Source organism: Mus musculus, chromosome 1, assembly GCF_000001635.26.
Source record: "Mus musculus strain C57BL/6J chromosome 1, GRCm38.p6 C57BL/6J".
NCBI lineage: Eukaryota > Metazoa > Chordata > Mammalia > Rodentia > Muridae > Mus > Mus musculus.
Window position 1 is genome coordinate 14,298,995 of NC_000067.6, and position 14,428 is coordinate 14,313,422.

General features: G+C 38.7%; 1 protein-coding gene across 15 annotated transcripts in view; it reads right to left on the reverse strand.

The window, feature by feature from the left end:
* Positions 1-12,041, reverse strand: part of Eya1 (EYA transcriptional coactivator and phosphatase 1) — a 142,083-nt gene extending 130,042 nt beyond the window's left edge. For 5 of the 15 annotated variants that reach the window (XR_001780756.2, XR_003950638.1, XM_017315414.2 and 2 more), the window contains exons 1-3: positions 10,652-12,041; positions 5,431-5,480; positions 3,776-3,903 (exon numbers count right to left, since the gene is read on the reverse strand). Coding sequence is in view for 11 of the 15 variants with exons in the window: in XM_006495451.4 (XP_006495514.1) it covers positions 3,776-3,899 (124 nt within the window). In the remaining 4 variants the exon portion in view is untranslated. Of the gene's footprint in view, positions 1-3,775; positions 3,904-5,430; positions 6,662-10,651 lie in introns of those variants that run through there. The other 10 variants (NM_001310459.1, NM_010164.2, XM_006495446.4 and 7 more) reach the window with 9 other exon arrangements.
* Positions 12,042-14,428: the final 2,387 nt, after the last annotated feature.

Sequence of the window (14,428 nt, forward strand, 5' to 3'; positions counted from 1 at the left end):
TAACTCAAGAACACTGTGTTTGAAAAACTAAAAAGCACAGCTCTTGAGCCTGGAGTTTTGGTGTTTCTGTCCTTACCCTTGATGTGAACCATGAAAACAGGCGCTAGCCTATGAGTATAGAACCTACAAGCACTGAGTCCTAGAATTTGGCAGCAGACTTCAGAAGAAACTTAATATTCTTTACTTCTCCATTTTATTTCCTTCTTGTTTGTTCTTAGGATGAAGCTATGGTTATTCATAGAGGAGATTTTCTGTTTTCTTAGCCTCATGATATGGACAGGGGGTGGCAGGAAGTTTAGAAATTGCCTCTGAGTTAGAGAAGACAACCCATGTACATTCAGCCAAAGCCAACTGTAGACAAAATAGAAGTTCTGCTGATCATTAAATTAATTTCAATTGAACTGCTACTATTTTCATTGGGCTTCTGGGAAGTCATTTAAATACCTGTTGTGGTGTGTGTGTGTGTGTGTGGTGCTTATATATGTGTTTGGGGAGGTATGGTGTGTATGTGTGTGGGGGCGTGTGGTGTTTATGGGGTATATGTGGGGTGTGTGTGTGTGTGTGTGTGTGTGTATACAGAGAACTGAAGTATTTGCTATAGAGTGATGGGACATGTTATTTTAATGACTAGTTTGGTTTTTTAATAATTTATTTACCTTTATGTGCATTATTTTGAGTTATAGACATATGTGAGCTTCTGGTTGGGTGTTAAGCGTTGACCCATGGTGCTCGGAAGTACAGGCAGTGCTCCTAACCACTGAGCCGTCTCTCCAGCCCCTTCGTGGCTAGTTGTAATGAATTTCTTTCTTTCCTTCCTGGTCCTCTAATTCACTAATAAATATTTTAGATTTCAAGCTAAATCATATCCCAAAGAAGGAATAGGAAAATCTTTATTGACTATATCCTAGGGTAGCTTGCCAGATATTAATAAATTTACTAATTTTAAGCACAGTTCCTATGATGGTGGCTGAGAGACATGAAACAGGAATAGGATGGAACAGAAAAAGGCGTGTGATAAGTTGATTCACAAACTTAAATAATCTAGAATGTTGTGATATGTCTAGAACTAAAGTCATATAACAGAACAGAAGTACAATTCACGTCCATAATCTTAAGCTGTATGCTAAGAAAATGCTCTAAAATTTCCAGTAAACTGACAAAAACCTTCCTTTACTGCTCTGGATAATTGACAGTGAGAGCTTCTATTTTTGCACCTGATCCTACAGCATCCCAACATCTATTTGCCTCTGTCAGCACACTAGTGAAGAAAACCTGAAAGCGGGGTTCAGTGAATAGATATGCACTCTTTTGAAACTGGGCCCCGAAAGTTCATTTCCAAGACTTAACACAGTGGAGATTTCTTGGTGTTTTTGAATCATTGAGACAGAGCTACAGCTCACGCTGGCTGCAAACTCACTTCCATGGTTGAAGCTCACTTTGAACTGCGGAACTTCTGTCTCCAGTTTCCTAGTGCTGGGCTTACAGTTCATCATCAGAGTCTGCAGATTAACTTCGTTGTTGTTGTTTGCTTTGTTTTAGTATAAAAAAATTACTTCTAAGAACCAGGGGCAGTGGTGTAGGCCTTTAATTCCAGCAAAGAGGCAGATGGAGATTCTCGATTCCAAGGCCAACCTGTTCTATAGTGAATTTCAGGACAGGCAGAGCTACATAGTGAAACTATGTCTCAAAAAAAATCAAAAAAGAGAACTGAACGAATGAATGAATGAATGACAGAAGGCAGGGAGGGAAAGAGAAGAACTTAGTTCTAAATAGCTTACAGAATGAATGTTTCAAAAGCAATCATAAAAATTATCTCAAATATTTAATTATTCCAAGCTAATTTTAATTATGCAGAAATATTACAAAATTGAATATATTCATGAACATGGATGGGATATCAAGGTATGAAACATAAATATTTAGAAATATGTTGGTGCTCCATATTTTCTTTAAAACCAAACCACATCTCTTTCCCACAAACATCCAAGGCAGCACCTCACAGATACATGTGCTCTGCTTAAACAGAAGCCGGCTTGTCAGTGACACATTGAAAAGATGAGAATTTCTTGCTGCTATTTCCCAATATTGTATACAAAGAGTTATTTTTGTATTTTTAATTTCCTCCCCATAGTAAATCTCATGAATCAAAGTAGTTTAGCAGGCTTAGTCCTCCTTGCTTACGAGGCTGTCTTTTTTTTTTTTTTTTTTTAACACAACTGTGACAGGTTTGTACCTATGGCCTCTTCCTGGCTGCACAGCACCCTGACAATTCAGAGGGTCTATCTGAGGCAGATCCAGCAGTGGGTGGCTTGTCTATCTGAAGATAGATTTAAGCAAGAGAGGAAGTAGAACCGACCGACGGCTCTCACTGTACAAATTCTATACCCGCTACTTATACATTAAAACTGTTTCTGTGTAAATTTCATTTGACGACTGAGATGGAGGGAAAGGTGCTTTCTGCAGAGGAGGCTGGGTTGCTAACTCAGCACAAAGCTTCTCCTTTCACAACAGCTATTCTCCATAAACTCTGGGCAGGGACATACTCACTCGTAAAGACAGCCAGCAAACAGTTGTAGATAAAAGTAATTACTATTGGCATAAAAAACAAGACATAACTGAAAACTCAGAAATAAATGATTTCTGTGTCTTGTTATGAATTTCTTAGCTTTTCACATTCTAAAGGGCTTTCCCCAATACATACTCAAATACTGCACCCAAACGATAATATTTACATTATTTACAAAATGATTCATAAATTAATTATGCTTATGTTTTTTAAAACCTGAGCTAAAAGATCATGTCAATTGGGGAACTGATATGTAAGGGCTTGTCTATAAATCGAATCCTAACACAGATGACTCATTAAACTTCTAATAAATCTTACTTAATGAATCCATCACAATCCTGAGGCTTAATAACAAATATATGAGCACCAATATCAGTGACGAGTTTTTCCACAGGCTCCAGCTGAAATTAATGTAACCCAATGGGCAATATGTCCTCCTATACATCTGAGTTATAAAAATATACATATCACCTAAGTGGCTGTGCATAACAGACAGTAATGTGTATACACCAACCTTCTGTATTTTCAATGAAATATGTATGGATTGAAGAAGATGTGTCTATTTATATACAATTTACATGAACATTCCTATGCACTAATTATATTAAAATAATTATAACACTGTGTTTAAAGTATTCTACTCGATCTGCAAGAAAGCGAATACATGTTATGCATACTTGCCAAATAGGCTTGTGTACTTCATAGGTATTAAGTTTTAGTTTCTCTTGTTTATACTACAGTGGCCAAAGCCACAGGCATACTAGACACAAAAACTGTTTCCCTAATTTAAGAAGTAATCCAGTTCAGTGTTGACATTTAAAAAAATTTTGGTTGCATTTGCTAACAAAACAGAAAATAAAATGAAATAATTCCAAATTTTCAATAGTCATTATAGCAAAATGATGTAAAGTAATACCATGCTTGGGATATGCAGATCAACAGAAGAAACATATTCAAATTTAAAAGTATTATGTGTATACACATTGTATATATTTCAATACATATGTTTATATGTGTCTTAAACTAACACCAGTCGATGGAATGTGATAATCCAGTAATATGGGAGTCCCAATTAGAGGAGAACACGGATTAAGTCAAATCACTTAGAAGCGAAGGGAATGTCTGATGTATCTGAGGGCTGGGCTCACAGGCAGAAAGAGAGCAGACACTAAGAGAGAGACAGGGCAGAGCAAGAAGAGCCGGACTCACCTTCGGTGCCATTGGGAGTCATGGAAGTACTATTTATATGAGAGCTATCGAGTTTGGGACCACTGGGGGATTCGCTACTACCACTCAGTCGGCTATGCGGGCTGGTTAGATCCTGCATTTCCATAGACCTAAAGACAAGAAGCTTTCTGTTTGACAGATGTACCAAATTCATAACACCACTATTTAATGTGCTAACGACTTGACACCTCCTTTGAAACACACGCACACAAAAACCCCATTGTGTCTATTTTCTTAGACTGGTGATAGTTCACCTTGCATCTGACTCCAGCCCTTTTCGTCACGTGTGTTACTAAAAGGTGTCTCTCAGCCTGTGTAGCCAAAGTTTAACATGCAGTTTTTTTTTAAGTCTTTCCCTCCTCTTGTATAATGATAGTCATAAGCTAGTGTAAGACAATGGCATAGACTTTAGCATTCAGAGGAAAACATGAAGTCATATTTATATTAAAACAAAACCCCAAGCATGACTTTCCTAAAAGAAAAAGCAAACATGCGAACACATGGAACAGAAATAAATCACAATCTGTACACTCCGTCTCATGTAATAAATTAGCACTGGGTACTCCCTTTATACTTTAACACCCAGTTGTTATTTAATGGGTCTCCAAACCAAATAAAACCCTTGAAGCCTCCTGTCCAGTGACAGGGAATGGGACTGTCCTGATGCATATGTTTACTCTGGCTTACTACTTAATTGTTCCTCTGTTTCCCTTGAAACAAATGCAGCATTAAAACCCTATGATGTCGGCTCACTTGCTTGCTTTGTGGATTACATACAGCGTAGCCAATTGACAATGGATAAGGCCGGCAGCTCAGGCGGTCCCTGGGACCATTAGCATTCCGAGTACCTCAGCTGTCACTTAGGGGGAAAATGGCAATTCTATGCAATGCTGTAATTTTGCATTTTCACCATATTTAAACCAGTTCAATGCCTCCCAGATGGTCCTAAGTTTGCCGGTTACTTCTGCGATATAAGCACAACGGCAAGGCGTCGTAGTGACAATTTCAGAACTCATATGTACCATGCTAGCGCATGAACAGTGAAACTACTTAAAGTCACTAGATACTTAGACACAACTCCATTTTCTGACAGCACAAACTTTTAAAGTCTAATGCCCATTCAGTATATCCTAAAATTATATTTTTTTCTAAAGACTCATAATCCAGGGGTGTGAGAGTTAATATTACACATATAATGCTGAAATTATTTGCTCCTCACCTCACCTGTGTCATTTTAATTGAGAGGCTACACTGGAAGTGACTGATGGACATCAGTTGTAAAAGAGCTTTTACATGAGCCATTTTACTTCCTCAAAGTATCTGCATTCAAACAAGAAATGATTTCAAATCCAGTGATTCCTAATTATCATTCTACATTCATTTTTCCTAAAAACAGACAGCAACTGCCTCAAATCAAGACTCTTATGCCTTTCCCACATAACGTAATAATTTTTTGCAAGTACACTCATATACACATGTGCGCGTGCACACACACACACACACACACAAATTGGTAAGTCGTTCCCAACCCAGCCTGTTGCTATTAATAGAAATAATTAAGAAATACTAGACAAATATAGATCCGGGTCACAGAAAGGTAAGCTACAAAAAATGTTGAATATCAACGAAAGTCTTACCTGCAACTTGAGGAAAGAGCAACATCGGAACTGCTGTGAGACGTTCGCACCTGTGGTCAGGGGTAGACAATTAGAAGTGGTTGTTAACTGTGCTTCACTGTCAGCTCTTAATTACATAGAGCACATGGCTGAGCCCTACAATGCTCACTTTTAACCAAACGAGAAAAGGGAGGATACTGCAGCCAGGAAAGGCATAGTGTCTTTAAGTGGAGGGCTCAACTGTTGTTTCTTCCTGCAGGTCTATCCTCCTCCCCTCCCCTTGTCAGGAGGGGAAGGCAGTCAAATGACGGGCTCGTGATTCATCACTGGCCTATGACAGCTGCAAACGGGATTACCCCTCCCCCAGTCAACACGCAAAGCAATCTCGCCCCAGCAGCTTGGAAAAGGTGCTTGGGAAGAAAAAAAAAAAGCTATTAACAAATGAGTATGTTTAACAGCAGCAGTAGTTGGGGCATTAGCCCCCAGCATCCTCCAATCTTTCATCTTCTGCTCTAGCCAGCTGAACTAGAGCGCCCGCCCACCCCCTTAGCCTCCTCACTATTTCTTATCCTTATCAGGATGGTTTTCTTCCAGTTACCTATTTGTCATTTAACAGTCAATGAAACAGCTTCGGGCAATGCTGTGGTCAAGAAACAAGGCAAAGACAGGCTTTCATACCCCAAGTCCCAGCTCTCAGCAATGTACTCATTTAACTATGCCAAGGTAAAAGCCAGCTATGCTGGACAACATGAAAGTGTGTGTGTGTGTGTGTGTGTGTGTGTGTGTGTGTGTGTGTGTGCGCGCGCGCGCGCGCGCGAGCACACGCACGTGAATCGCATCTTGCAGACTGAAGTAGGATGCATATTTGAGTACGCGATTCACCAGCCCCGTCACCCTGCATATTGAGTTTCCAGATAAGTTTGAACTGAGAAATTTTACTGCACAGCTCCACTAATTCAAAGTAGTACTAGTCATTGCTCCTCAGAGGCAGTTGTGAAGGGCCAGCAGGTAATGAGTTCAGGTGAGCCAGGCTGATACCCGCTTGCAAGCTCCCACCAACTCTTGGGCAGGCAGAAAGAAACACTGGCTAACTTCAGAAATGGCACAGTACTCCAAATGTACGTTTGATGTACGTTTTCATTCAACCTGAACTGACATCAATTAAGGCTGCAGAACAAAGATGAGAGCTGAAGCGTCTCAAATGACATTAAAGTTAGCCACATAAACATCTTCTGTTGAGTCCTGCTAGTTTTTAATTATGATTTATGAAATTAAGAAACACAACCTTTTTTAGCAAGAATAAAGCATCATTAAGCTTGAACAACTTGGGATAATGTTACTTGGAACTTCTAGGTATGCATTTTTTACGTGCAGGACAAAAACACTTCTTTAAGATGTTTGAGTAACTGAAGTTACGGAGTGCTAACTTTAATGACTGTAGATGGCCATTATTTGCTAACAGTTTTCAGTCATTTTTTTAAAGTTAATGTTCTCACACAAGATTAAATGGTTTTCTTTAGAAACTGCAGCAATATATCTCAAGGATAAAATTCTCCTACTTTTATACACCTGGGATAAATTATAGGTGAGAACGGACTTCATTTTCAGAACTCTCCTGGCTTAATTACATAAAAGTACATTAAAGCATACTTACTGCTCAATGCTAAAATACATCCCCACTGTAAAATCAGCCAGAATACCTAATCTTGAAAATAGAACTTTATTTCATTGTAAGCTTTTAAAGTTTCATTGTATTTATATTTGAAGTTTAAAACCTACTGTTTCTCTTAGTTTGGCAAAAACATCAAATTTGGTAGTAATAAATAAATAATAATAATAATAAAACCAGCAATGAGAATATTCTAATGAATTTTGTTATTGAAAATAAAAAGCGGCTTAAGAGTGAATTTCTCTTCTGCTGGCAGCCTAGCTTCTTCTTTACTTTGAGAGAACAGTTTTTGAAAAGTCCGTACCCATGCTCTTCCTCTCATTAAGTGTACTTCAGATATATTCTTTTGTGTCTCAAGGATTATTTAAACCATGTGTTGTGTGTTACTGTATTTAAAAATGACTCTTTAATCAAAATAACTTTAAAACAACTAATCCTCACTTAGGCTGGTCAGCTGAACCCACATCGTGGTCCAGGAAAAATAAATCTACTCTCAAGAATGCGAATGCAGACAACAATTAGACACAGATGTGAGTGAAATTAGTTACAGTTTACAAAATGCTACACTTCACATGCTTTAGTTTTTTATGTGCAGTGCAAGGTTACAGTGTGGTAGGGAGACGTCCTTCTTCCTCCAGTGGCTTATCTAAAAAGCACACCTCTTTCTGATGGCTGGACATTTCCTCCTGTGTTTGAAAATGTCTGCATAAGCTTTTTTTTTCCATTTAAACCTCTAAAACCAAGGTGCATTTCAAAAAAATAATTAATAAAGGATATTTTCATTCAAAATAAGGGGAGTTCGTGATTTCTAAAAAAGTTCTGCTAGGTACCCAATAAGTCTACTTGTTTTATCTGTAAAGTTAATATAATTCCTGTTATCTTCTAGTATGTTATTTTTAATTTCAGTACTCTCAGGAATGCAAAATTAATATACATTTTATTATGAATGATCATCTCCTAGCACAACAAAGTCATTCATGTTAATGCTTTTTAAACCCCCTTCAAGTAGAAGCCACACTGTTGTAGCATATAGCCAGACATGTGAAAGAGAAAGGAGAAAGATAACGGAGCTCCTGCGAGTTTCAGTCAAGACTCCTGCTCTAGCAACTATGACTTCTGATTAGTTAATGAGGTCTTTTAAGTTTGCCTTTTTTTTCTAATTAAATTTATAATTCTTCACAGATGTAACTTTTGTTGATGTTCAATTTGTCTCCCTCATTTTGTTAAAGCTCACATAGTACTTCGTCAATCCATTGAACAGCCACATTAAATCTGCTAATACCGTGCTCTTCAACCCCAGAAATTATTTCCAGAAGGCAAACGTGCTTTGAGAGATCATCAAACAAGACTTAAGGTACACATTTTATCACACTTTCCCTACCACAGAGCTCAGGATACAGAGCAAAACTCATGACTTTTGCCCTGTTTATTATACTTTGCTAAATCACCAATCAAAAGCATCTGACAGCAGATCATGTATGAAGCCAAAAGTTAATAATGTTCTGTGCGAAGTAAACTGCAATGGAAAGAGATTCTAACTCTCAGCCGCACGGAGCCAATGAAATGAGGGACTGTCTAAATTATGGGGTTCCATAGGCTTTTTTGCTTGCTAGAAGCAATCTTTATAAAATGACTAGAATTTAAAACTTTTTTCAAACTGAAAATAAATTTTCAAAGTGAAAGTAGTGAACATACATCTAAGTAGGGCTGGCAGGCAAGCTGCTTTTTTGCCCAACACAGATCAACCTGTGGGCTCCCCAATTTGAAAGACAATGGTTATTTTCTAATCAGAATGTATTGGGGGGGGGCAAAGAATGCTCCTTACGCAGGATATACATTTCTCCTCTGTCTGCATTTCCAGGTCTCTGTTGTAATATAAATCTCAAGTCTTAAAAATAAAACCTCACCCTAAAGTGAGAAAGAACTTCTACGGGGAGGTAAATGTTTGTCACATATTAACACTGCATTTTCTTATCAAAGCTTCCATAAACTAAATGCTCAAATGCTAGTGATATTATCTTAATGTAATATTCTATACAGCTTTTTTAATTATCTCCTTTAAAGAAACCGAGAAAACATAATTCTTCTGAAACCAAAAACGAACAAGTGTTTGGAACACATCATTCCTGTCTTCAGCTTTAAAAAGGAAAGGACTGTTTTCAAAATCAGCATTTATTGACAATGTTGACTGAAATACTTTTGGTTATATGATAAAAAGATTCTGTTCCTGCTGCAAGGACCTCTTTTTTTCCCATTGTATTCTTAGGAAATACATTTTCACACTCCAGTGGAAATTTTCTTTTTCAAAAAATCATTTATCATGCCTGTGAAACTCACAGAGCAGCTGACTTTATTTGGCACTTAAAAGTTGAACTGAACGGTGGCTCAATTAGACTTCTATGTCTGTCACCACAAAGAGTTTTCAAAGGCTGAAAATCCACAGCTGCTTGCTTACTTACTAAACACTTTGGGCCTTAGGAGAACTCAAGCATCGAGAAAGTCAAATATTAAATGTTTGATCATATGAAGGCATGACTATTCCTGTGTGCATGTCCCCAAACTCTAAACAGAGCGGGGGAAAGACTCTCACAAGCATAAAATAAAACCTTCTCTGAAAGACATTAGAAAGACAACTTCAAACCTATACAGCTACACACCATGATTCCCAGCTAACAAGTTTCTATACCCCTGGCCATCTTAAGAAATGAAACTTAAAAACACTTGTCTAAACTCAATGACAGTTCATAATGTATTGAATTATTGCAAACGTTATGCTTAAATGTCTTCAAAATTCCTCCCAAGAGTGTAAGCCTATGAGTTGTTAGCAATTCAAATACTGATTTTGAAGGGCCGTGCTTTACACGAATATTCAAAAGTTTCAAAATCTGGAGTTTAGCTTCCAAGTGCATTCAAATCACAAAAAGGGCCAGAGAGGGACAAATACTTTAAGGGACCAAAGGCTTATTGTATCGAATACTGAAGATGAGCCTGCTTAGTAAAGTCTTTGATAAATTTGCTTTGGAACAAAAAGGTGTCCTTCTTGAAAACATAGTTATCAGCTCGTTGTTCATCTGCTGAGTTTTCCGTTGTAAACCTTTCCTCATTTATCAACCTAGCCGTAGAAAAAGTGATCTGTGTAATAAATACCACTAAGTATACCTTTCGTACCTATACATCTATGTATGGATATAACCCTGTTCAATACCACTCAATATTCTGGGGCTAGTGCAGCAATTAAGAAAAGATATGAAATAATTCCCCCGTCTGAGAATATTACCTAGTGTTCTACTTATCTATAAAAATCAGAACAAAAGTAGTTAATTTGCAATGATCCTTTAATGATCCTAATGGCTCCGATCATTTGGAGGGTAAAGATTACAATTTTACGACGGAACCCAGCGGCTTCTAAAGTCCCAGAAACAGTGTTATTGTTTTCCCCAAGCCACAGTGCTTTTTTTCTTTGAAAACAAACCAAAACCCTAATAAAGGCTCTCCAGTTATCTCGGGCTTTGCCCACCAGACAGTAAGTAGTACTTGGTCATTACAGTTTTTCAAACACCAGCTTGTACTTACAGCGCTCACATCTGCTGCCTCCACCGGTTTAGTGTGCTCCTTGGAGTTTTCTGTGTTAGCAGACCTCCATTCCTGACATAGTTTGGCTGCTGTGCAGGAACACGGGGACCCGGGAGCTCTCAGAGGCGCTGTGACGCGGCTGGCAGCGGAGCGCAGAGGCCGGGGATTGCCCGGCTCCCGGGGACTGCGCCCGGGCGCTGCTGCAGGCTCGGGCTGTGGAGCGACTGAGCGCGATCGCCTTCCCCAGGAAGGACCCCGCCACCGCGCACCGCCACAGGAAGGCTTCCAGTCGGAAGTGGCCCTGCACACTCGCTACCTCGCCGCAAGCTCGGAGCCATCAGCTCGCCGCGGTCTGTTTGGGAACGGCTTTGCGCCCCAGCGAACGGCAGCGGCAGATAGCATCTGAGACGCCTAGACAAAGAAACAGCAAAATCTCATCCCCCGATTTGTTTGCGCAGCCTTGTAGGTCTGCCCACGAAGCCTCGGGGCTTTTTGTTTTGTTTTGTTTTTGCAACGCAAACCACAGCTAGTCTCTTGTCCTAACCTTATTGGTTTAAATGCAACAATTGAGAGGAGCAGAGCTTGGTCTGACTCAACCTCGCTGCTTTAAAAAAAAATTTATTATGTAAATGACGCGCCCCATGATATCTGAATAAACAGCTGTGGGGGAAGAACTTGTGGGAACCTCTGTCAACACACACACATCCTCCCGCGCCAGTAGCTCCCAATTAAGATCTTTGGGGAGTAGTTGCATGTTATCTTTTACACTTTTTCAATACTTTTTTTAAAATTTTTTTTGAGGACCTGAAACTTAGGAGAACGGATACTTTTAACACTTTTTCCTAAAGTACCTACCTACTTACAGGTCTGGAGAAGATTTAAAAAAAAAAAGCTGTTTCTATGAAGTAGAGGGAGAATGGGCAAACGTGTTAGCTATTAGCAGCTTAACAATGAAAGCCTGGCGGAGGATTCTGCAAGGGTTGCTAGGAGGCCAAAGGCTTCAGTTCTTTGGCTAGGACCCAGATAATATTTCACCATTAACATTTTTAAATGGGTCTTGAGAAGAGATTCGTTTAGTCTGGAACTTGCTTTGCAACTTATCCTTTTAAAAACTCACAACCTTAATTCAGAATCTATGAGTTAGGCGTTCGTTCGGTGACACCTAGGAGCTGAGCTTCAGTTAACAAACTATGTTTTATCCAAGTCAAGGGTTTAGCCATTATGATAATTTGTAATCTTGAAAGAAGGCGTCTCCTTATATGGGTTAATATTTTGTCGGTCCTATATCACAGTTTAAATGCAAATGCAAACTAACACTCACTCTGAAATTAAGTCTGGATATGCATTTTAAGAAGGTATTTTTATCATCACCAATATTTCTATTCTATGTGCTCTTTTTATTAAAAAAAAAGTCTCCTTATTTTAATTTCTCACCTTGGTATGAACATGTTTTTACATCACAGTAACTTCACATCAACTAATAGAGGAGATAGATGGGTCCTACCTTAACTCTGCCAATTAGGAAACGAAAGCACCTTCAGATGATGCAAACAAAACCCAACTAAATGGTTCTAAGGACCAAAATTCCAAACAGGAGTTCTCCCTTCCCCTCCTAGAAAGGATGCCAGTCTAAATTCCTTGCAAAGGAGCACTTTGTCAAACCTAAGAGGCAGCTGGGACTTCAAACTCACCTAGGATTTCATCTTGTTCAGCACCAGCAAGGAACCATGAGCTAGGTATCTACCATATTTGGGAAGCCAGGTCAAAAAAACAGTTGATTGCTATTGGATCATATATGCAGCTGACATAGTTACGTTACCTCCTACAGCACTCTCTCAGACCAGAAGGATCAGTTATTCAACATACCAAAGTGCATGTGCAGAAAAAACAAAGTCTATTATGGAGTTTTCTGTTGCAGTCAGGTAAAATCTAATGCTACATTAGTTCTATTTACAATACCAAGCACCCAGACAGTAACTTCTTTTGCACTTAGATTTGTTACTAAATTACCCAAGACATAACATTTGACCTCTGGCTTAAACTTTACCTTCAGCTATTGCATTCATGCTTCCTATAGGTTAAAATTATTTTGGACATGTATTGCTCAAATGTCATTCATGCAGTTCATAAAAGATTATAATATTGGAGAACCCAGAATGTGCACACTCTGTGAAGTCAAAGCGGCAGAAATACCATGTCAGTTTTACATACAAGTTACTTGTCTATGTTACAGTCAAATTTATCGTATTACATGTACTTTTGTAATGAAATTCAATAATTTTTATTTAAATAACCAAGCAAAATGCCTTCAAAGAAATGACTCGTGTAATTATGAATAAAATTAGGAAAGATATGATGAATTTAATGTAACCACTAATGGGTATAATATAGCTCATACCTCATAATTATGAAACACACAGCTTAGTCACTGGTTAGAAGAAATAACCATGTGCATATTTACCACTCTTAAATAGTTTCCTTTTTCTTAAGCAAAGCTAAATGTATTAAAAAGAATCACATGTTTACTTATAAATTTTGTCTGGTTACTAACCCCAAATATGTAGTAATTATTCCATATGCAGCTTGAACCCAAAGTATGATATGCTATGATAGATAACCAAAAGGTAATATTATGAAATTTTTATCAACTATAATTATATAACTTGATCACATACCACAAAGAACCAAACTGTTTCCTAAATCCGCCCTAGAGCTTACACAAAGCTGAGGGAAGTTTGCTGGAAAGTTCAGGCTGAGTGGGATGTTTGAATACCCTAACAGAGATGCAAAGATCTTTCAGATAACATTCTTACCACCAAGCAGGTTTTATTGGCCAGGGCAGCTCTTGCCTGAATATGCTCCCACTCAGACATCAGATGTCTGCCATTCTCATAAACGTTTCCAGTACCTTTAGATTAGGACAGAATTTTAAATAAAGATATGCTCACAAAAATCAACAAACATCCTTAGACAAGGTCCAAAGCAAGAGAGCCCTTGCAACAATACAAGGGAACAGTTTCTCCACCTACAGGAACAAATAGCTAATTAACTACATTAACATAAGAAATGCTGAGAAAGTCTGGCCAAGGCACAGTAAAGGATTCCCCTTCCATTTCAGTAATGGCAGCTGATTGGTCGGAAGGGCCGGAAGGGCCTCGAACTTTCCAGTAAAAGATGTCTTCTCCTCCTCCTCCTGCTTACCCCGTAGATTAAGCACCCATGCCCTTTCCCTAGTTTCTCTGCACATGCAAATCTTGAGAGGTGACTGTTTCTCAGGAGGAATGGCAGTGAGTTTCATAATTTAATTAACACTTTAAGGACAGACAAAACGAAGTGACTACTGCCCCCCCCCTCTCACAGGATTAAAATCAACAATATCAGAATATACAGTGTCTCACAATTTAAACTGTTGGAAGTATGGAAAGAAAATATCCCAAAATATCATAGTTCAATTCCCCCTGCCTCCTGGTATATTTGTGTTTCTTTTGCTCTGCACCATAGCACTAGAGTGCTAGCTTCTTTGTAGCCCCCTGGGTGGGGCGTGTAACTGAGTAGTTGGTCAGTGAGCCTTGATGTTCTGTGGACTGGTCCCTTCCATGGCACGTGCTTTCTCCATTGGCGTGACATCTACAGTGAGGGGTCCTGCTTCCAAGTACCCTTCAGTTGAAACACAACCAAGAAAAACATCCTCTATTTATTTTAAGAATGATATTAAATCCACCAAGCAAAATGTCTACCAACATTTGCTAAATGCTTTCCATTCAAACTCCAACATGA